At 40.8% G+C, this 22,176-nt stretch overlaps 2 protein-coding genes across 9 annotated transcripts in view; one reads left to right on the forward strand and one right to left on the reverse strand.

The window, feature by feature from the left end:
- Positions 1 to 17: 17 nt before the first annotated feature.
- Positions 18 to 8,861, forward strand: RAD1 (RAD1 checkpoint DNA exonuclease). 8 transcript variants are annotated; one of them, XM_027520168.1, is made up of 6 exons: positions 18 to 225; positions 696 to 923; positions 2,187 to 2,295; positions 3,586 to 3,844; positions 6,193 to 6,291; positions 6,605 to 8,861. In XM_027520168.1, the coding sequence occupies exons 2-6, from the start codon at positions 729 to 731 to the stop codon at positions 6,780 to 6,782; spliced, it is 840 nt and encodes a 279-aa protein (XP_027375969.1). In that variant the 5' UTR covers positions 18 to 225; positions 696 to 728; the 3' UTR covers positions 6,783 to 8,861. The 8 variants fall into 8 exon arrangements, 7 of the variants coding, with proteins under 7 accessions (XP_027375969.1, XP_027375970.1, XP_027375971.1 ...); XM_027520169.1 differs by having other exon boundaries at positions 80 to 225; positions 633 to 923; XM_027520170.1 differs by having other exon boundaries at positions 80 to 225; positions 638 to 923.
- A 2,421-nt stretch (positions 8,862 to 11,282) lies between these two features.
- Positions 11,283 to 22,176, reverse strand: part of TTC23L (tetratricopeptide repeat domain 23 like) — a 68,119-nt gene continuing 57,225 nt past the window's right edge. The window contains exons 12-13 of the mRNA XM_027520166.1: positions 13,954 to 14,060; positions 11,283 to 12,034 (exon numbers count right to left, since the gene is read on the reverse strand). Coding sequence (XP_027375967.1) covers positions 13,979 to 14,060 — 82 coding nt within the window. The 3' untranslated portion in view covers positions 11,283 to 12,034; positions 13,954 to 13,978. The remainder of the gene's footprint in view (positions 12,035 to 13,953; positions 14,061 to 22,176) is intronic.

Genomic DNA, 22,176 nt, shown 5'->3' on the forward strand with positions numbered 1-22,176 from the left:
TCGCTCCGCCTTCCCGTCTCTATGGTCCCGGCCCCCAGCTCCACAGTCCTGCAGCTCTATGGTGCCTCTTTCCCGTCTTTATGGTACGGCCCGGTCGGCTCTCTAGGCCTCTTCTATCTCTGTGGTGACGGTGGCCGAGGTGACCGGCAAATCTGAATAGAGTGGCGGGAGCCGTTCCACTTCTTCCGCAGTTTTCTAGGAGCTGCATCCGGGCGCTGCGCACAGGTAGGGTTTGGGCGCTGGGGATCCCAAGACACGTCTGTAAGTGGGTCGTGGGCTGGTGAGTGGTGGTGGGTGGTTGTCTGGGTCTCTTGAAGGACCTTCCAAGGACTCAAGCCCGCCCCCGTAGCGCATATCCTGTTAGAAGCAAGATTGGAGGCGCGGGACACCTCTTCTCTGACTGAGGAAGCGGAGCCTCTGTTTGGCTTGGCGAAACTGACCCCGGTTGACCGTGCTAGTTGCGTATTTCTGTCCTTCTTAACTTTTCGTGTTACTGTCTCCTTACTAAAGACGACGAAACCCTAGTTTACAGGGTAATTTCCCCCAAAGTTAGAGATAGTTAAGTGGCAGAGGTGGGGTTTCAGTCCCTACTTCGGCGAGTTCAGCGTCCAGGCCTCTTCCACTCGGCTCAGCGCAGGTTGAAATCGCGGGCCTCGTCAGCCTGGACGGGGAGTTTTACTGTCGCATCTCATCAGGAGCATCCCTCGGGGCCGCATGCGCCGTGGACCATGCCCCTCCTAACCCAGCGGATCCCAGACGAGAATGATTACTGCTTAGTGGCCAGCCTTGACAACGTCAGGAACCTCTCCACTATCTTGAAGGCTATTCATTTCCGAGAACATGCCACGTGTTTCGCTACTAAAAATGGAATCAAGGTTACAGTGGAAAACGCAAAATGTGTACAAGCAAATGCTTTTATTCAGGTATGGAAGTTGGCACCTTTAATCCGGTGACATATGACGTTCTTCACCCAGCTCAATGAATTCCAAGGGTCCTTATTTAAGTTGGAGCACAAAATATCATTATTTGAATTCTTTTTCTCTCCTGGTAACAAATCCTTTTCCTATCGTGTTTTACAGAAATAATGGTTAATAATGTCTAAAATATTTTAAACTATAGGTGGGCACTTTTTCTGAGTGTTTTGTATGTTTATATATTTAAATCATTTAATGCTCACAATAGTGGTTTAGATGTAGTTTCTTTAGTTCTAGGTAATATACGGTTACTATGTGCAAGGGTACTGAAGTTCCCATGACTACAGATCATCAGTACTGTTGTCTCACATATCTCTAAAACTGAAACGATATGTGTTTGAACTGTCAATTGGTGTTTGTACTAAAATGAGTGTTTTGTGTAGAAAATGACAATGTCCATTATGAGTGCCAAAACTGTACTGATGGCGGCTAAACTTTGAAGTGGTCTTTGAATACTTTTAATAAATTTATTTTGATAAATTTAAAAAAGTCAACAGTCCTACAGTCCTATGAGGTGGTTCTATTATTATTCCCATTTTACATTTGTGGAAACTGAGACACTAAGTGATTTGTCAGCAGTCCTGTGGCTGGCAAGTGGCTTAGGTGGGATGAGAACTCACAACATTTGTTTCTGTAGTATATGCTCTTTTGCACTACTTCCCTGTTAGTATTTTTTCCTCTTATTGGTTATAATCTGTTTGTTCTTACAAAGTAATAGTTGTATGGTTCAGATAGGATTTCACATTTAATTTAGCATGTTTTTGGAACACCTAAGGGCACAGTATGACCTCAGGTATAGAGGGATTAATCAGACATGGTTCCTGTCCTCAAAAAGAAATTGAGAGTCAGTTATTACTCATGCATTGTCTAATTTGTTTGGCTGTTTTCCACATGACCTTAGCCCAACTGATGGGCACAAAAAGGAGACAAGGGAGAGTCATGTAGGAGATAGTTTAGCTCCAAGGAGATAGATGAAGGACCTTTTCATAAAGTTTTGCATCAGACTGAAATCAGTTTCACCTTCAACTACTGAGTAGTAGTATTCTAATGGATCTCAGTTGAAAAAGTTTAAGATGTGTTGACTGATAATCAAATTATTTTCATGGGTTTAGCACAATATTGTTATTTTAAAAACATAAAGTCAGCTCTAGAATTGTATGTGTGCATTTTCATTCTTTAACATACATTTTCACATTTACTTTTTTTTTATAGGCTGGAATATTTCAAGAGTTTAGAGTTCAAGAAGAGTCTGTTACTTTTCGAATTAATTTAACTGTCCTTTTAGACTGTTTATCTATTTTTGGATCAAGTCCTGTGCCAGGTGAACTATTTTATTGTCATTATAATAACATAAAAGCATTTCTGGATGGTCAGAAAAATACAGGGAAAATTATTAGAATATAAGTAGTATAAACATTTGTTTAAAAAATTAATTGCCAATTTATTTTTCATTTGCCACAATCATATATTCTGATTTTTCATAATATTAGTAGATGCTAATGGTTCTTAATTTACATTCACCTTTTAATTTACAAAGCTTTTAGGATTTTAAATTTGAATTAATCAAAAGAATACTTTGAACATATCTTAAATATGTTTAACATTGAGAAATATATTTTAATTGCTTCTTTTCCCTAATTTGTCAAGAATTATAGTTAGTGGCAGAGAAAAACAGATACCAGTTGTCCTGACTCCCAGTTCACTGTGTTTGACATTTGCTCTTTTTTCTTTAAGCCCTATTTATAAATTCAGTTTATTTTCCTAAATGCTTTTCTTTAAAAGTCATATACTTTTAACAATAGTTAAAACTACAAGGAAACCCCAGAAGAATGATTTTTACTTCATAGGAAAGGATCAGTTATGGTCCTCTAGAAAATATGTTTTAATTGTGTACTGACAGTTCCGGAATTGTCAGGAATTGGTTAAAATTATACATTTTCTAATGCAGTGATCCCCAACTGGTTTTCCATAAAAGTACCTGCCTTCTTCCATTCCTCAGTGTGGTTCTCCACCCACTAAGAGGAGTAGAGTGTCCTGTCATAGTCCTTCTCCTCTTTAGTACTAGTTTTGCAGAGCTAAAACCCTAACCTCCATTAACCACCCTTTTTCTCCCAATTAGACCTTAAGATGTGGTGAAATATAAAGACTATCTCCCAGTAGAAAACGTTGGAAGGGTCCTTATCACAGTGAATACATTGATGTTATAATAAGACAATATGAAAGCAATCCAGATTGAACCTTCAAGAATAGCATAATCTATCCTACAACAGTTATTATTAATACATGCAATATGGACTGTATAGATTCTCCATCCTGAAGTTGTATATTTATATATAATCACCTAGCTATCTCTAAAGTGGTTTTTTTTTTTTCAACCTGGAAAATGATTTCAAAGAGTTACATTTTATTCCCAATTTTTTGCAGTTATTTTTGGAATTGTCTACACACAACTATCATCAGGAAAGATGTGATCCCTTCTCATAAGGATATACATACATATATGCTAGAAATGGACACGGTAAAATGTTCTTGAGTTTTAGGCATGATTTGAGGAGAAGCTGAGCCCAGAGCTCTAAAGCTAAGCCCAGAGTAGTATTTGTTTCCATTGCAGGGACTTTTACTGCACTTCGGATGTGTTACCAAGGTTATGGTTACCCTCTGATGCTGTTTCTGGAAGAAGGAGGCGTGGTGACAGTGTGTAAAATCAACACTCAGGAGCCTGAGGAGACTCTGGATTTTGATTTCTGCAGCACCAATGTCATTAATAAAATTATTCTGCAGTCAGAGGGGCTCCGTGAAGCATTTTCCGAGTTGGATATGACGAGTGAGGTCCTGCAGATCACCATGTCTCCAGATAAACCTTATTTCAGGTACTTGAAAGCCCTGCAGTCCTGGTTAATGTAGTTTACTCCATCTACCTGCTTACACATTTTCTTAGAATGCAGTTTTTGTTACCCAGGTTATGAAAATTTTCAGAACTTCAGAGAGCTTCTACTCTTAGTTCATACTTTTATGTGTCAGGACACTAGAAGACCCAGGAAGACTAACTCACTATAAAGCTTCATAGGTAGTGTTGGTTTCTAGAAGAGTAGCCCCATCTCTGAGTTCATAAACTAGTGATCATTTCATTGCTGTTCTACTTAGCATCATAGATCAGTTGCATTGTGAGGAAAATTGGGCTTAAACTTTTGCAAAAGGTGTTTACAGCATGTGGTATCTCTTTTTCCCAAGTTAGTACAGATGCTGGAGGGAATAGGTGTTTTCTATACGTGGTTCATTCACTTAAGTATCAATCACCTATAGTGTGCATATTTACATTAAGTGCTGCTGCTGCTAAGTCGTGTCAATCATGTCCGACTCTGTGCGACCCCATAGACGGCAGCCCACCAGGCTCCCCCGTCCCTGGGATTCTCCAGGCAAGAACACTGGAGTGGGTTGCCATTTCCTTCTCCAATGCATGAAAGTGAAAAGTGAAAGTGAAGTCGCTCAGTCGTGTCCTACTCTTAGCAACCCCATGGACTGCAGCCTACCAGGCTCCTCCGTCCATGGGATTTTCCAGGCAAGAGTACTGGAGTGGGTTGCCATTGCCTTCTCCAACATTAAGCACTACAGGAAGGAAAAGCTTAAAATCAAGATGATGAGGCTATACGTGAAACACCTTAGAGAGAACAAAATTACATGCCGTTAAGATTAGGGAACCAGCACAGGAGTACTTTGGGAGGCATGGTCAAGGTGAGATTCCTAAGAGGGTAATTTTCAGCAGGAATATAGTATCAAAAACTGTCAAGCTGCTTCTCATATTTTGACCCAACAAATGAAATGGCAAAACTCTTCAGGATTAGAATCAGAGAGAGAATTTATTTATTTCTACTCTTTTGAAATCGTTCAGAATATTAGAGTAAAGGAGTTAAATACATACGGTATGAAAGGTGTAATTATTATTTTTGTATCTCCTTTAGAAGAACTGCAGGCTTTTCTTATTGGTTAGGTAGTTAAAAAATTTGCTCAAGATTGGTTAAAATGCTAATCAAAATGGAAATGAGTGCAACCCTACTTAAGCAGTGATGTGAATTAAAGATTTCAGACACTTTAAACAGAGTATTCCAGAGGCTCCTCATCTACATGATCTTTCTCAGCATGGGTGACTAGATGGATCATGGTATTTTTCATCTCCCATACAGGAAATTATTTGGTGGTGGGGAACTGGAAGTTGAAATATTTTTTTCTGGATATGTTAAACTTGAGCCTGTGGCACTAGGGAGTAGTTGGATAGATAGGTGTAGAGTTCAGGAGATCAGTCTAGACTAAAAATATAGATTTGGGAACCATCAGCATGGCTGGGCATGAACAACATGGCTCAGAGAAAGAGGTGATGTTAGAAGAGGGAAAAGATGGATTCTGGGGAAAGCCAGCAAGCACCTAGGTCTTTATCACTGTGCTCATATAGCGCTCACATACAGTGCTCATATATGTTAATTCCAGGTGGCTCAGATGGTAAAGAATCTGCCTGCAATGCAGGATACCCACGTTAGATCCCTTGGTCAGGAAGGTCCCCTGGAGAAGGGCATGGCAACCCACTCCAGTATTCTTGCTGGAGAATCCCATGGACAGAGGAACCTGGTGAGCTTCAGTCCATGGAGTCACAAAGAGTCGAACAGGACTTGAGCCACTAACACTTTTCACTTTCCAAAACAAATGATCAGTAAGTTAAGTAAACATAAACATTCACAAATTGTCTGCAAACTACTGATATTCCCAAGCAAAGAAAACCATAAAACAGCCTGAAAAGCATCTGAGACACACAAAAGCCCTGATTGCTTGGTGTGGCAGTAGACATAGCTGGCAGGGCCCTGGGCTTGCCATTGACATAGATCAGGGTCTTGCGTCACTCTGCCACTCTACTGTTACATGGTTCTGATTTGAGGAAGAGGGAAGGACAATATCAAAGTAATATTAAGGTAATGAGATTGAGGCAGAGCCCCCTAGATTCCTTCTGTGACTGGCTTTTTGCAAAGTCATTTATTAGTTGCTAGCTCTGTACTGCAGCATCCTACAGGAATCTTTATTATGTTGTTGTTACAGTGCCGTGTCTACAGCTGTCTACATATGTGTTTCACTCACCAGAATGAGCTTCTTAAGGAAGTGTTTGCTTATTTGGATACTAATGTGGCTTATTGTTGAACCAATGAATAAATGAATTGCTCATTTTCTACTATAGGTTATCTACTTTTGGGAATGCAGGAAGCTCCCACCTTGACTATCCCAAAGATTCTGATTTGATGGAATTATTTCACTGCAATGAGACCCAGGTCAACAGGTCAGTAGGTTGCCATTTGGTGATGAAGGTGAGGTTAAATACTATATTTCTATTAAATAAATTTTTTAAGACTTTCAATGTGTAGATAAAAGTATAGCAAAAAATAAATAGTAGGTTGCTGGGTTTACATGGGAATTTGGCATTGTGATAGTGAACTAAATTTTCAAAATGAAGAAAATATTAGCAAATTGGACGGCTCTTTGATTCTGTTCTTATATTTGCTGTTTGGTAGTTCTTGGCTAACTTCTGTCCTTTACTTGGAATTATGCTTTAAATGTGTCCAAATAACAGCTTTTTGTTTACTTTTCTGCAGATACAAGATTTCTTTACTGAAACCCTCTACAAAGGCATTAGTCCTGTCTTGTAAGGTATCTATTCGAACAGATAACCGAGGATTTCTCTCATTACAGTATATGATTAGAAATGAAGATGGACAAATATGCTTTGTGGAATATTACTGCTGTCCTGATGAAGAAGTTCCTGACTCTTAGTCTTCAGTATGGCAGTTCACGCACTGTTTATGTACACATGCATAGTAAGTCATGTTCTCATGCTGAGCGCAGTGCCCTTCATGACTTCCTGTTAAGATTTTCTAAGGGGAAGAAGCAGGGAGGAGGAGCAGCACAGTCCCTGTCCCGATAGTTGCTGTAGGTTTTGTCAGTAATGTTGTCACGTAGTCATAGATTATCCAGTATGGACTAGTTTGTGGTTCTGTCTTTTGAACTCACGGAAATTGTTACAAGTCAAGGTGCATAAGTTTTATGTGTTATTCTACTTAAGTAGGACATTCCAAGAGTATAAAAATTTGAAGTTTGGTGAAGCCATATCAGAAATGTTCTTTTATGTATTTACTATTAGAAAAAGCAATAGCATATGGGCATCACTTCCTAGTTGGAATTCTGGAGACTCTGTCATAAAGCAGTGGTTCTCAGAGTGTCATGCCTAGACCACCTGGAAACTTGTCAGGAACTCTGAGGGTGGGGCCAGCAATCTATAGTTTAAACAGCTTCCCCCCTTCACCGCCCCACCCCCCGAGATTCTGATCCTTGCTAAAGTTTGAGAACCACTGTTTTAAAGGATATTTTTTAAAAATAGCATTTTAATTGCATTGAAGTGACTGCTTTTACAGGTGATGTCTTTGCAAGTGTTCTGAAGTTTAGGTGTCACCAAACAAGTCTGAATAATTATATGATTTATTTACATTTTGAAGGCATTTATGAACATGATATAAAACAGTCTTCAGAATTACAGGTTTTCATCTTGTTCTGAAAACCATTCATTGTAGTAAGTACTTATTAGATACCTTCTATTTGCCTATAAGAGTTCCTCAACCAGGGCTTCCCAAGTGGCTCAGTGGTAAAAGAATCCACCTGCCAATGCAGGAGACACAGGTTCCATCCCTGATCCTGGAAGATCCCACATTCTGTGGAGCAGCTATGCCCATGTACCGCAACTGCTGAGCCTGTACTCTAGAGCTTGGGAGCTGCAGCTACTGAGCTCATGTGCCCTAGAGCCCGTGTTCTGCAACTAGAGAAAAGCTTGCACATGACAAAGACCTAGTACAACCAAAAATAAATTTTTTTTTTTTAAGTTTCTCAACCAAACCAAGGCATATCTCAGTGGGCAGGCACGTAGGCGCTGCTCCCGGGTACCTGTACGACTCATGCAATGCTGGGTATTTAGCCCAGGGTGAATGCCGGATAACTAGTTAAGTCTCCCAGGCAATCTCGGGATGCCCAGCTGGTACAAAAGTCGTTGGAGTTTTGTAAAGTTACAGTATGTGTTCAAGAAGGAAATGATTGAATCTGCCAAATGTCCAGATTTTTTTTGTCTCAATAAGCATTAAGAACAAAACACGTCTAAAACATAATTATGGAAATACTTAATCAGTAAACATTTCAAGAACTACAATTTTCCTTTAAATTTAAAACTGGACAGTTACTTGGTTTTTTTCCATTGGCATGTCTAGTATCTAAAATAGTGCCAGGATAAGGTAAATATTCATCAGATAAAAGGACCTCCACTTTCAGATTATTAGTCACTATGAAAGTTGAACCTATGATTAAATAAGACTGACATTTTTGCACATTTAAGACTACTATTTCAGCTGAACATATCTTGAGTTACTTAGAATTCAGAAGCTAATAAATTTAATTCTTTCTCAGTCACCGTAACATCAAGATATGTTTTAATAAAGAATTTTCTAGTTATGTGTGTTCTGTTTGACTCCCTAATTTGCTAGCCTAACTTTGTTCAAGTTCCTATGAGAGACCACTGGGGGGAGCACTTACTTGGGCAACGCAGATGCTTTGGTGACTGTAAGTTGAGTTCACGTGTCACAAAAGACTAAGATTTAGCTTTACCTTTCTGAAGTTTACCTCATATTCTTTCTAATAAAATTGTAATAAATTTTAAAATTGTAATTCTAATAAAATTAACAGTAGCTATTTTTTTCTATTTTTAATTAGTTTATTCCCAACTTATGATTATGCTTCCACCTAGAACTGATGAAATGATTCAAAACAAAAATGTTAAATTTTACTGTTGTAATAAAAATAAGTCTTGTAATACATGTTTTGTTTTGTTTTGTTTTTTATAAGAAGCCACACAGTTGCTGTGATACTCTCAAGTCCTGCTAAGCATTAGTTACCATTGCTGAAAGGGCAGCATGTGGCAGCCCCTACAGCTTAGGGTGAGTGGGGGGGTTCAGAACTACATAGACTCCCTTTTCCCCTTTCCGTCTTCATACTGCTGGCTCTTGTCCCCACCTGAAACAAAATCTGCTGGGTTCTGAGGAATTGGGAAATAGCATTTTCTCTTTTCCCGAGTTTGTATTCGTAGCATTTTTATATGAGTGTCAGGTTGCATGCTCTTCTGCAGCAGTTAGCAGCTCTACTGTGGGTTTTCCTGCTCCAGCAGTGGACAGCTCAACCTCTAATCAGAAATGCCCCAGGCAGCTGGCATGGGTGTTCCTGGCATCCATATCTCAGTCACTTCAGAAGCCTCAATAAAAGAGTAAATGTTTGAAGTAGGTTATCTTTTCGAAATGTATAGCTCATTGACTGGATGTAACTCCTAGTTAATAGTGGCTCTCATTGGTAAAACTAGAGGTATTCAGGATATGTGAACTAAATTTCAGAGTAGTTCCCCATCCCTTTACGGAAAGAATATGAGAATCTAGTGAGGCCTGTAGTCTGTACCCTTTGGACTGGTGCCTGAGGCTTGACTTACTTCCTGCCATTTGTCCAGGGATTCTGTTGCTTGTTGCTGACTGGATTAGGACAGTCCCGTCTCGAATATTGTCAGGTTTGCCTTAAGTGGACCTTTAATGCAAAGTGATGGGTGAACTGCCAACACATGGAGGTAAGGCATCACCGAACTTCCAGAGCCAGTTGCAGAAACTGCTTGGTAATGAACATTTATTAAAATTTATATGTGGGAGAGTTTGAGCTGGGCTTGGTTTTGTTTGTTTTCCAATTCAGTTACAGGGACTGAAAGAAAGTAGCTAACCCTCATCTATCTCAGAAATTTCAGTGCCTGATAACCAAAGGAATGTCTAAGCTGTGTATGACCTTATGGACTAGGGTGGCTGGAAACCTCAGGTGTTTTGATTGGTTGTCCAGATCGCTGCTTCCCATTGAATGAGTTTAGAAAGGAGCTTAGTTCTCAACTCCAGTTTTCCAAGAGTGAAACTTTATATTAAGTTGTATTGTGCTGAACATTTCCAATGTGGTTTCTTAAAACTTGGGGATTTCAAAAAATAGTAACATTTTTAAACTTTTAGAACCAAGATAGATGGCAGCTTTCTATTTTGTCAGATAGGAGGATATTAAAACCATTTCATAAAACATTTTGAAATCAAAACCTTGGGGGACAGGTGGGAATTTTGTACTGTCAACAAAGAAAAACTGGAGATACTAAAAATAAGATGAGACAACAGGGTTACACAATAATGTTTTATTTTACAATGTAATACTTTATGCTATTGTTTTATTGATAGAGGTTTGTCGGTTTGGAAATGTTAAGACTTTGGGACCTCACAAAATAGTAAAATTTTTAAATTTTAGTGCCACCCAAAATGGAGTCCAAAATGGCCACTTCTAATACTTTGTTTTTATCACAGTCATTGTTGAAAAACTATTTTCAACTGCGTGTGTGAAAACAAGCCACTCTTCTGAGGCTGCTTTAGTCAACTCAGCATATTCTGGGCAAGAACATCAGTCCCATCTCCAAACAGGGCTAAAATCTGCAGTGAGTCACTGAGTGACTAGTTTGTAAGTACTTGCCGAGAAGGTCAGTGGAATATAGGTGCCTTCGGCCAGAGCTGTAAGCAGAAACCCTGCTCCTGGGTGCCAAGCTTAAAGCACTCTTGGAATCAGCTGAGGGACAGCGGCAGCTACCAGGAGGAAGCCTAGCAGTCTGTGGCCAGACCACCGGATAAACCAGTATATATGTCCTCCTGCCACAGCAGAACACTGCTCACTACTAATACTGTGGATACTGGCTGATTACTAGGTTTTACAGACGAAACAGAATGAAATGAGAAAATACCTTGAATGAAGAACCAAGATGTGGTTGTATAAGCACTGATGAGTGATAGAAATGTTCTTAGAAACACGTGGATCCCAAAGACACAGGTGTTTGAGCTCCACTAAATCAGCTCAGGTAACTGAGGAGCGATAACAAGGGAAAAATAAAAGCTATAGTACAAACTGAATCTGATTTCTCCTCTGTCCCTCAACACACAAAGGAATATGATTTGAGACTGCCAATTTCCTAAATACACACTGGTTCAAGGCTTTTTTTTTTGAAAGTCGCTCAGTCGTGTCTGACTCTGCAGCCCCATGGACTGTAGCCCGCCAGGCTCCTCTGTCCATGGAATTCTCCAGGCCACAATACTGAAGTGGGTAGCCATTCCTTCTCCAGGGGATCTTCCCAACCCAGGGATTGAACCCAGGTCCCCTGCATTGCAGGCAGATTCTTTACCGTCTGAGCCACCAAGGAAGCCCATTCAGGGCCTTAGGATTTCTTTTTTAACAACCCTGGTGAGTATTCCATTCCCAAAACAAGTCTTTTTAATCCAGTCTGGTAGGGGCAGCATAGTGGGATGGAAAGAGTAGTCTCCTGTGATTCAGGTGACCATCTGCTTTATAGTTACGAGACTGACCACAAACGAATCAACCCTTCTTGTCCTGTTTTCTTCATTTACAAAAATCAAAAAGGCCTTATGGCTCTAACGTGGTATGACTTCAGTAAACCAGGTTAGGTCAGTATTCTAGAAGGTCAAACATTTCCTCACACAAAGCAATTTTAGGGACCCTAAACAGGTTATGGCTAAAGATATTTATAAGTACTGTATTAAAATGCTCACACATAAACTACTTAGGCACTGCAGAACTTTTTTTAAAAGTCAGAATGGGAAAGAATGAAATTAGAAATGGGGAAATGGAAGGTAATGGGAGTCCCAGTGACATGAGAAACTAACTTAAAGCATGTGTCTAAAAGATTCCTTCCTCCCAGGTAACAGGATCCCGGTTTCTAATGGCCATACCTATTTTACCTGTAATGCCACTGTTAAGTGGACCTTTTTTTTCCCCCCAGAATCCTTGGTTCTGTTTTTGATCTGCCACTGCTGTCGGTGTTGGTAAATATATTTTGTGGTCAAGAATGCTTGTTATCAACAGGTTGGCTTTATTGTTGACTATCCTGGATAGAGGTTTTCCCTTTACTGATAACAGAAGACCTAGAGGAAAGGAGAAAACCATTTGTGCATGTTTTCTTGGCTTTTGACATCTCTCCCTCCTTCTAGCACCAACCACTGCCTTACTGAGCTAGAAGGCTGAACTCAGTCTTAGGCAACTATTTCACCAAGTGACCATCCCCCTAAAATGCTAACTGTGCTAAAGGGCCTCCAAAAGAGTCTTAGGTTTTCTCCCTAAAGAGCAGGGGACTTCCTTTGATTCAGACAGCAGGTGAGGGGTGTATCTAAGATATGTGGATTGCATTTAATCACAGCTGAAAAAAAATGATCTAATTTAGGGCCATGTATATATTGTTCATGCTTTTCAGGTGATTTCTCCTCATGAGCACAGAGATTTAGAGCCCAGAGGCACTGTAATTGTTAAAAAGAGGATCTTTCATCATCATTCCCAGCCATTAAGATTTCCATATGCTGGTTTCCTGATACTGGAGAAGTTGGCCTGGAATTAGAAGTAATCTAGTCCAAGAGATTTTCTGATCCAGAAACCCGGTTTCTATTAAGTGTTCCTCAGTTACCTCCTATTTAGACCTCAAGCCTGCAACAAGTGTGGTTTTCACAGCCCCGTTTGCCTGAAAAAAATCTGTTCCACAGAAATATGATATACAAAATTTTATGAGCAACTTGAGGCTTTTTTATATGCAAGCCCCAGTAAAGGCTTATTCATTCTACTACTGGACCATATAAAATACAGAAAGCTATCTGGCACTTTAATTTCCTGATCAGTAAACCAAGAGATAATATGATTCCAAATCTGAAAAAAAAAGTAGGTACAAATTAAGTCAGTTGCCCAGGGGTCTCATAAAATCAGGGGTGGGCAGAGACCTGAGAGGGATCTCTGCTAGGGACTGCAACTAGATACCGGCCTTGGGCCTCGCTCTCTCACCACAAGGTGGCAGGAGTCCCCTTTCCTGAAATCAGGTACTGAAACGCCTCTGGCTGATCCAGTGTGTACATCATCTGTGCATTTAAGAAACTGTGTTAGACTGTCTTCTCTATGATACAATGTTTCCAGGGGTTAGCTCTACCTCACTTCTGAGCTGTTAACCGGCAAAATGTTCTCCACACCAGCCTCACAGTGGCTTTTCAGATACTAGCCCCTGTCTCATTTTCCTTCACTGGCAATGGTATGGCTAGAAGGTGATAAAGTCAAAGCCCAGGTTTCAGTAAGTACGAAAATAATTGCCATTTATTACCTAATAACCACTTTACCTACATTATCTCATTTTTGCAGCAACACTAAGAGATAGGTACTGTTCTCATCCCCATCTTATGATGAGAAAACCAGAATTAGCTAGAAAGTGGTGGTGCTGGGGTCTGAACAGTCCTGTCTCCACACCTAGGGCTCTTAACCACCATGAATCATAAAGAAAAATTAGTTCATCAAGATGTGTTGAAGTCATGTTTCTATGATCAGATAAAATAGTTCATTGGTGAGATAATCATCTTTCATAAATAATTTATTATGCCCTAAAGTGGGGCCCAAATTTGTTACCAACCTGCCAAAGTATTCGTGTACCCTCAGTTCAAACATGTGCTATATTTACCTTTTGCTTTAAATAAAACTAGACCTAAGATACTATCTTTGTGGTTCTAAATAAGTTTTTATTTGCCAAAATTTAAATCACTGACCAGTTTACAAAGAATTCAGGTAAATATAAACACAGTGGCGTTTTAAAAATTCATTTCTTCCCAACATGCCAGTGGGGGAAGTTTAGTGTGTAACAAGTTCTGGGAAGTACTTCAGGAAATAAACCTGTGTCACTTTGTGTAATCCAATTTGGTTTCTTCCTACACGGATTTCTGCCACAGAGCCTTTCTTCCTCCTCCGTCCCTTGGAATCAACATTGCTTACAATACCCTTTAGGAAATCCTGTCCCCTAGAGCAGCCATTAAGAACTTACCATTCCTTCCAAACGCTGCCCTCTGTCAGGCCTCTGTGATTTTGCATAGAGAGTGCCTTCTTCCCGGCATGTCTTCTCTTCTCCATCTGGATGAACTGTTACTCGCCCTTCAAGAAACAACTCGAATGTAACCCTCTCTATGAAGCCTTCTCCAGACTTCTTAGATGGTCTCTCCTTGCTGCTCTTAGTGCACTGAGACTTCTCCTACAGAACCTGTATTTCACGTTGTCGTTATTTTCATGCTCGTCTCTTGCTCTAGACAGTTGTCCCCTTCACAGTAATGGCCACGTTTTATTTATCTTTATTTATTTACCACCTGCAGCGCTAACTGCACCTAGGATGTAGTAGATGCTCACCAGATACATTTGTTGAAGGAATGTTGAAGATGAGGAAAAGTGAGGCTCAGAATGTTTAGGCTACTTAAAGCCACATAGCTATCTCAGAGCAGAGTTGGGACTCACACACAACATGTCTGGACTCAAGGTACACTGCTCTTTACTCTGTGCGTAAATCGCAAATCCGTCGCAAAAGTTTAGCTCTTCCCCCATCCATGCCCCACTGCAGATGATGATAATAAATCAGGCTCCACCGGACCTAGCCTTTTGCTCTGGAACTTCAAGCATCACTCTAGGAAATCACTACCAGAGTGGACCCAGGTGGTGAAATATACTTGCTTTCCTTGCACTATTCACACTCTGCCTCCTGTCATTCCATTTTTGTGGGCATGGCAGAGTGGCCATTGATTAAGTTCCCCTGATGCACTACCAAAGACCAGGTACCCTGAGTTGGCTCTTTGTGACTTAGCAGCCTCTGTTCCCCTCCATGGAGACCCTAGTATGGGAGCTACATGCTCCTAAGTGTTCACTGCTCTGCCTGTCCCAGTGTTGCTAGCTATTCCCAGAATCCTAATTTGGAAAGGCCACTGCCCCTGGGCACCTGGATGTTAGAGCAGATTTTGCTCCCCACCCACTCATACACCAAGGTCTGGCAGAATATTTTCTCCTTTAATTTTGTAGAGGAGGCATTAGAATATATACTAATGATAGGGAAAGAATATAAATGCAGTAGCCTGGAAACAATCTAGCTTCTGGAGCATAACTTTCATCACGAAGGTCTTGCCCAAGACTAGTCTGGCTGACAGAAAATTTACTGAGCGTATCCACTGTTCTACTTACTGCAATTTTCTCTGGAAATAAACACCCCAAAATCCTCCTTTTTTATCCTACTTTTCTTTGGCTTTCTCTCCCTAGTCCCTCAGCCCAGAAAAGGCAATTGTTGTTCACAGAGATTTTTGACCAAGAAGACAGTAGATCACTAATAGGTTAATGGGCATTGAGGTACTCTTCTCCTTTCCCCTCCTATCAAGAGAAAAGGATCCCTCTGTTGTCTTCTACAGCTTAAGAGCCATTGAAAGTTATTCAAAAGCAATTTTTCAGCATGCAGCTCTCCTAAAGATGGCTAACAAGGACAAAGTTGAAGTTAATGATCCACACCTTCATACTTCCAGTAAGTATGGGTGACCAGCTAGAGTTGCAAAAATAGCTAATATTTATTGGGCACTTACTATATATGAGATGCTGCGCTACATTTTTTATGTGAATAATCTAATTTACTCTTTATTATCTTTCCTTATTATAGATGCGATTCTAATCCTCATTAGAGAAAACTGAGGCTTAGGATAACTTGGCTTATGGCACACAGAAAGTGGAGGAGCCTGGATTCAAACAGAGGTCTGTCTGACTCTCAAGCTCATGACCTTGCATTCGAACAATTAGAACTGTCTATAATTGGAAAAGGCCACCTGGAGAGATAATGAGTGAGTTTCTGATTTGTGTGTGTGTGTGTATATGTATTAGTGGCTCAGTTGTGTTCAACTCTTTGCGAGCCCATGAACTGTAGCCTGCCTGGCTCCTCTGTCTGTGAAATTTTCCAGGCAAGAATACTGGAGGTAGCCATTTCCTCCTCCAGGAGATCTTCCCGACTCAGGGATCAAACCCCCATCTCCTGCATTGGCAGGTGGATTCCTTACCACTGAGCCACCAGCAAAGCCCTATCTAGCTAGATATAGTTATATATATCAACCCACAGTTCCATCATAGGGTACTAGAGAGCTGATCTCCCCATATCTTTGACAGGACTGAGTTTATATGACCTGTACTTTCCACAAATATTCTTGCGTGTGTGCTCAGTTGTGTCCCACTCTTTGTGACTCCATTGACTATAGCCCACCAGGTTCCTCTGTCCATGGACTTTTCCAGGCAAGGATACTGGAGTGGGCAGCCATTCCATTCTCCAGGGGATCTTCCCAACCCAGGGATCAAATCTGTGTCTCCTGCATCCCCTGTGTTGGCAGGTGGATTCTCTATCATGGTGCCACCTGGGAAGCCCCTACCACACAATATAATAGGTGGTAAATATATTTCATTTGAATTTATAAATTCTGTATGAGATTGGAAATCCTGCTTTCTGTTTATTGGACAATTGCATCCCTCTTCTTTAAACTGCCCCTTCGTGTCTTTTGTGACATTGCCAAAGACCACACCCTTTTCTGAAACTTTCTCCTCCTGTGAGTTCCTTTCTGTTTTTTCCTGACTCTTCTAATTCTCTAAAGACTCTTTCTGAGTCTCCTTCCCAGTTCCTCCTTCTGAATGACCCCTGGATAATATAATAATTACAATAATTAACATTTCACAGAAGCTTACTATGTGCCATACAGTAAATAAAACCTGTAAAACAGACTTCTCTTATTTGCATTTCTTTAGATGAAGAAAGGGAGATGCAGGATGTCTCTAAGCGGGGAGCTCACTCTTGATCCCTCTCTATTTTGATTAAAAATTACCACATATGTTCTCTCCAAAGCAAGTGTAAATATTCTCCAAAGTTCCTAAGTTTTCTTGTTTGACATACACATAATCCATGGATTTCTTATCCGTTCCTTTAACTTCTAATATATCTCGAGTTTCTGGTCCACACAGCCTATTAGACACTGTCAAGTAGATGTACTATGGGCACCTCAAACTTAACACATTCAAAATGGAAATTATCTTCTTCAGACCCCCTAAACATCCTCCAAGATGACCTTGTCCTGCCAATATGCTTTCCTTAATAGCACAGCCATTCACCAAGTTGCTCAAGCTAGAAACTTCAAAGCCACCTTTGAATGGGCCCCTGACTCCATTATACTTCACATCTGATTGGCTTAAATTCCCAAGGTCTTGCGAATTTGAGACTCCAAACTACTCTCAATCCATCTTCTCCATGTTCCTTCTACTATGGTTTTAGATAATTAAGGCTCTCAACATCTCTCCCTTGCACTGTTGCATCTGCCTCCTAACTGGTCTCCCTACTTCTGTGGTCTCCCCAGGTCCCATCCATCCTTCCCAGGGCTGACAGTTAATGTTCTAAAGCCAGTAACTGATCATGGCACATCCTGCTCAAAACTTTTTGATAGTTATCTTCTGCCTACAGAATAAATTCTAAACTCATCAGCATGGCACAGAAAACATTCCATAATCAGACCCCAATTTATCTTCCCAAACATCTCCAGCATGTTCCTATTGTTGTTCAAAGTCATGTCTGACTCTTTGCGACCTCATGGACGGCAGCATGCCAGGCTTCACTGTCCTTCACCATCTCCCAAAGCTTGCTCAAACTCACGTTCATTGAGTCGATGACGCCATCCAACCATCTCATCATCTGTCGCCCTCTTCTCCTCTTGCCTCAATCTTTCCCAGCATCAGGGTCTTTTCCAATGAGTCTTACTCATATACCTCCAACTACAACAACTCAAGGCCACTTGCTTTTCCTCAGAAATGTCAAGCCTCTCCATGGCACTATGCTGTTGGTCGTGCTACGTCAAATGCCCACTGCTGGCTTCCTACCCGTTGATATTTTACTTTTCTTTGAAGACCCAGCCCCCTACCCACAGCATACACACAGTCTCCACCTACATTTCCAGGCTCACAATTTATTACTTGTCCTCTGTTTACATTTTTCTTAAAGCTTTACTGCAGACTAACTTGTAATCTGGTCCAGTGTGTCTGTTTTCTTGGAAAAGGACTATATCTTAAAAATCTGAGTATTTTCTAGAGCCTAGAGGGAGCTTGATAAATAAATGATTAAAACTGAAGTCCACTTGTGATTTAGGTAAAAGTCAGACTAAACAATCTCAATGTTTACTTCTAAATCAGATTTTCTGCACCTTTTCTATACACTAAGATCTTACTTGAGGCCCGTGCAACTAACAAACATTTAACCTTGGAATTAACTCCTAATTCATGCAGCCAGTTCTGCTTTCACTTCTTTGCAGAGGCTGCAGAAGCCAGGAATTTGGGCTCCTGGCAATAAAAGCCCAGTGAATGTTGTCACTGGGTTTCCGGAGGAGGTGGGGTAGAAAGCACAAGAACACATCGGAAAACTAGCCGAGTTCCAGGACATCTGGGGCTGATTATTCCAGCAAGATGCTCAAGCGAAGAGAACAATTCCTGGACTAGGTTTTTTTTTTTTTTTTTTCCTCTTTTTTTTGACATCTGGGCTTTGGCAACAACTCCTATGGCTTTGCTCAGTGGTTCTTGAGGGATGAGATATGGACTTGTTTCAGGGAAACAAACCTTTACTGACTCGACTTCTGCTACAGCAGAGTCCTTAAGATCCTTCCCCTTCCATGTGCCTTCCTGGTATGTCTAGGTTTCATTGAATTTACAAAGAGAGGAATTAGTCTCCAAGAACCAAAAGAAGTTCATACTACCTGGGATCTGAATTGGGTTATTCCAATGCCTCTTAATTTCTCCCGCTCCTATGATTCTTTTCAAATCATGGAGGACAAGGAACACTGAGACGCGGAGGTGGAAAGCGAACTCAGGCTACTGAGGCAATGGATTCACTCCAGCTATTCTGGAGTTTCTCTTTTCAAATACAAGCTGAGTAGAACTTTTGCTTTCGGTTTTGAGGAACAAGCATTTCTTGTCTGAAACTACATGTTTTGCTCTTTTAGTTTCATTATTACCTCTAAAGTACAAAGTGTACCTAGTATGTTCAGATTCAAATTCTCAAACACAAACATATTGTAATACTGTCTAACAATTAATCACAATTACAATTTCAAATATTGTGACCCACTTCCCTAGAAGCAAAAGGCTGTATAGTACAGAATAATGCAGAGGAAAGGATGCTTGGCTAACATTTACTGAGAACATACTCTGTCAGGCACTAGCCTATGCATGTTATATACATTATTTTATTTAAAGCTCACAGTAACTCTATGTGATATACTATTATCTGCATTTTAGTGATGGAGAAAGCAAGGCTCAGAAGTTAAGTGATTTTCCCAAGGTTATGTATAGTAAGTGGCAGAGGCAGGTTAAGATGACAGGGCTGACTCTTGCAATACTCTTTACCCATCACTCTTGCATGCTAAGTCACTTCAGTCATGTCCAACTCTGCAATCCTATGGACTGTAGCCTGCCAGGCTCCTCTGTCCATGGGATTCTCCAGGCAAGAATACTGGAGTGGGTTGCCACACCCTCCTCCAGGGGATCTTCCCAACCCAGTGATAGAACCTGAGTCTCTTATGTCTCCTTCACTGGCAGGTGGGTTCTTTACTACTAGTGCCACCTGGGAAGTAATAGGTGATATCTGATCTATTATCTCCAGCACCTCAGAAAGATAATTCTTATTATAATTTTATTCTTATGCCAACATTCACTCAGTACTCAAGACCTGTCAGGCCCTGATCTAAGTGCTGTATTATATGTGATCTTATTAAGTCTCAGAAAAACCCACTTTTCAAGGAAGGCACTGCTATTTTACTGATGAATAAATAGAGGTTGAGAGAGGTTAAGTAACCTCACCCAGGTCAGAGAGCTGAGTGATGGAGCCTGATTTAAAATCCAGAGAGCCTGCCTTCAGAGAGTAGGCTACCTTCCATATGAAGGGCACATTCTGGACTGAGAGACCTATGTTCACATCCCAGCTCTTCCTCCTCCTGGGAAATTTAACTTGAACGTGATCTGTACTCAGTTCCACCATATGTAAAATGAGACTCTGGGGACATGCCTGCTGGCCAGGTGCCCCCATATGTATTCTCAAATTCCTCAAAGTCAGAATCCCTGTTACAGAGTGAAAGGCAGTACATTTTTGAAATACAACAGATCTGGGTTCAAATCTTACCACAGTACTGGCTAGATGATTTTAAACAAGATACTCAAACTTTCTGACTACCAGTTTCACCACCTGAACATGAAAGATAAAAACACCTACCAAATAGGGTTATTTATGAGTCAGAAATAGTATATGTATTTTATAACACCAGGGGATTGGTATAAGTTCTACATTACAGTTATTATTAATGTTCTTATGGTTTCTGAACATTTGAAGAACTATTCAAAAAAGATCTTCACGACCCAGATAATCACGATGGTGTGATCACTCACCTAGAGCCAGACATCCTTGAGTGAAAAGTCAAGTGGGCCTTAGGAAGCATCACTGCGAACAAAGCTAGTGGAGGTGATGGAATTCCAGTTGAGCTATTTCAAATCCTGAAACATGATGCTGTGAAAGTGCTGCACTCATTATGCCAGAAAATTTGGAAAACTCAACAGTGGCCACAGGACTGGAAAAGGTCAGTTTTCATTCCAATCCCATAGAAAGGCAATGCCAAAGAATGCTCAAACTACTGCACAACTGCACTCATTTCACACTCTAGCAAAGTAATGCTCAAAATTCTCCAAGCGATGCTTCAACAGTATGTGAACTGAAAACTTCCAAATGTTCAAGCTGGTTTTAGGAAAGGCAGAGGAACCAGAGATCAAATTGCCAATATCCACTGGATCGTCAAAAAGCAAGAGAATTCCAGAAAAACATCTACTTCTGCTTTATTGACTATGCCAAAGCCTTTGACTGTGTGGATCACAGCAAACTGTGGAAAATTCTTAAAGAGTTTGGAATACCTAGACCACCTGAGAAATGCCTTGAGAAATCTGTATGCAGGTCAGGAAGCAACAGTTAGAACTGGACATAGAACAACAGACTGGCTCCAAATCAGGAAAGAAGTACGTCAAGGCTGTATATTGTCACCTTGCTTATTTGACTTATATGCAGAGTACATCACGAGAAACACTGGGCTGGATGAAGCACAAGCTGGAATCAAGATTGCTGGGAGAAATATCAATAACTTCAGATATGCAGATAACACCACACTTATGGCAGAAAGTGAAGAAGAACTAAAGAGCTTCTTGATGAAAGTGAAAGAGGAGAGTGAAAAAGCTGGCTTAAAACTCAACATTCAGAAAACGAAGATCATGCCATCTGGTCCTATCACTCCATGGCAAGTAGATGGGGAAACAATGAGAGACTTTATTTTGGGGGGCTCCAAAATCACTGATGGTGACTGTAGCCATGAAATTAAAAGACACTTGCTCCTTGGAAGAAAAGTTATGACCAACCTAGACAGCATATTAAAAAGCAGAGACATTACTTTGCCAACAAAGGTCCATCTAGTCAAAGCTATGGTTTTTCCAGTAGTCATGTATGGATGTGAGAGTTGGACTATAAAGAAAGCTGAGCACCGAAGAATTGATGCTTTTGAACTGTGGTGTTGAAGAAGACTCTTGAGAGTCTCTTGGACTGCAAAGAGATCCAACCAGTCCATCCTAAAGAAAATCAGTCCTGAATATTCATTGGAAAGACTGATGCTGAAACTGAAACTTCAGTACTTTGGCCATGTAATGCAAAGAACTGACTCATTTGAAAAGACCCGGATTCTGGGAAAGATTGAAGGTGGGAGAAGGGGAAGACAGAGAATGAGATGGTTGAGTGGCTTCACTGACTCAATGGACAAGAGTTTGAGTAAACTCCAGGAGCTGGTGGTGATGGACAGGGAGGCCTGGTGTGCTGCAGTCCATGGATTCACAAAGAGTCAGACATGACTGAGCAACTGAACTGAACTGAACTGAACTGATGGTTACTAAGAGGACATACTTTCACATACAACAGTGGGCAGGGGGCAGAGTTCCCCATATCCCCTCCTACCATGGGCATCTCTGAGAGAGGCTAGAGAACGTGCTGTCCTGGGTAAGAGGAAACATGAGACAGTCTTCTGCTGGGCTTCTTTTAGGTGTGATTCTGACTGAGGCAGGTGGGGACAAGATGGGCTGCATGAATTCTCTGTGCCCAGCTTGTTCCCCACCTGGCCAACCTGATGAGAAAGTACTAACTATGAATCAC

Source organism: Bos indicus x Bos taurus, chromosome 20 (genome assembly GCF_003369695.1).
Source record: "Bos indicus x Bos taurus breed Angus x Brahman F1 hybrid chromosome 20, Bos_hybrid_MaternalHap_v2.0, whole genome shotgun sequence".
Lineage (NCBI taxonomy): Eukaryota > Metazoa > Chordata > Mammalia > Artiodactyla > Bovidae > Bos > Bos indicus x Bos taurus.

Excerpts from the sequence above, each read along its gene's own strand:
- RAD1 (XM_027520168.1), top strand. The coding sequence starts at position 729 with ATGCCCCTCCTAACCCAGCGGATCCCAGACGAGAATGATTACTGCTTA. Across the intron at positions 2,296-3,585 it reads TGGATCAAGTCCTGTGCCAG|GGACTTTTACTGCACTTCGG; the intron begins GTGAACTATTTT and ends TTTCCATTGCAG. Across the intron at positions 6,292-6,604 it reads AATGAGACCCAGGTCAACAG|ATACAAGATTTCTTTACTGA; the intron begins GTCAGTAGGTTG and ends ACTTTTCTGCAG.